Below are 1,248 nucleotides of genomic sequence, written 5' to 3'. Positions count from 1 at the left end.
AGCCTGGTTTACAGAGCTAGTTCCAGGACAGGCTCCAAAGCCACAGAGAAACCCTGTCTCGAAAAACCAAAAAAAAAAAAAAAGATGTGAAAAAGAGGCACTCCTCTCAGATACGTTATTATCACCTTCCAACTAAATCTGGTACCAAGTGAGGGTCATTACTTAGCAAAGGGACAGGATGGTAATTTTCTTATCATAAATTATAAGATTAATGGTATTAGGTAGACCCACAAAAGAGGTTCTTGGCCTGGAAAGATGGCTCAGCTCAGGGCACTTGTTGCTCTTCTGGGACTTGGTTTGGTTCTCAGCACTCATATGGGGCTCACAGCCATCTCTAGCACCAGTTGGAAGAAGAACCAATGTCTTCTTCTGACAAGGCACCCGACACACATGAAGTGCACATAAAAACATGCAGGCAAAACACCCAACCACATAAATTTGGAAAATAAAAATGAGTGAAGTCCATGCTCTAACCCCTCCTGATGCTGACTGAGTGACCACAGCTGGATTTGACCATACCTTACTGATGTTGCTGTAGAAGGGATGGTCAGGCTCCATTGGCGGTGGTGGGACATCGTAAGATCGCCTCCAGATCTTTACCTGTGCCTCACCATGCTTAGCAGCAGTTTCTGCTTTATTGAGACCAGTCAGCCCCCCATTGTGTTTTTCATTGAGGCGCCAGGTCCTGACCACTGGCAGCCACATCTGGTCAATGGCATCCAGGACTGTCCAGAGGGTCCGGATTGCTCTCTTCTGCACGGAGGTGAAGCAGATGTCGAATTCATAGCCAGCATCTAGAAATTAAGAAGGGCCAGATGAGCAAGGTACGGTGATGCGCACCTTTAACCCCAGTTCTAGGGAAGCAGGGCAGGTGGGTCTCTAGTAATTCCTAACTATATAGTTATCCAACTAGCCTGAGGATGGTGCAGCTCATTCTAATACCTAAATGTTAACACATAAACGTGTTTTGAATGTTTCAATTGAGAGAAAAAAGGATCATAGGCTTGGTCATCCAAGTTCAATCCCCAGAACCCATTAGGGTTAGAAGGGTGCTGGCCACAAGGTGCCCTGACCTCCACACATTACACCCTTGGCATGTGCATGGACCAGCACACACAAAATATATGAATGGGCTTACAAAAAATTTTAAGGGGCCGGGCGGTGGTGGCGCACGCCTGTAATCCCAGCACTCGGGAGGCAGAGGCAGGCAGATCTCTGTGAGTTCGAGGCCAGCCTGGTCTACCAAGG

General features: G+C 47.4%; 1 protein-coding gene across 1 annotated transcript in view; it reads right to left on the bottom strand.

The window, feature by feature from the left end:
• The window catches only part of Pgam1 (phosphoglycerate mutase 1), a gene marked incomplete at its 3' end in the record, with an annotated part of 6,268 nt that overhangs the window by 1,920 nt on the left and 3,100 nt on the right, over positions 1 to 1,248 (bottom strand). Inside the window, exons 2-3 of the mRNA XM_026781334.1 lie at positions 176 to 794; positions 134 to 138 (exon numbers count right to left, since the gene is read on the bottom strand). Coding sequence (XP_026637135.1) covers positions 134 to 138; positions 176 to 794 — 624 coding nt within the window. The remainder of the gene's footprint in view (positions 1 to 133; positions 139 to 175; positions 795 to 1,248) is intronic.

This window comes from Microtus ochrogaster, chromosome 8 (assembly GCF_000317375.1).
Source record: "Microtus ochrogaster isolate Prairie Vole_2 chromosome 8, MicOch1.0, whole genome shotgun sequence".
In the NCBI taxonomy this organism is placed as follows: domain Eukaryota; kingdom Metazoa; phylum Chordata; class Mammalia; order Rodentia; family Cricetidae; genus Microtus; species Microtus ochrogaster.
Note: the sequence above shows the minus strand (reverse complement) of the source record. Positions and strands in the feature narration are given on the sequence as shown.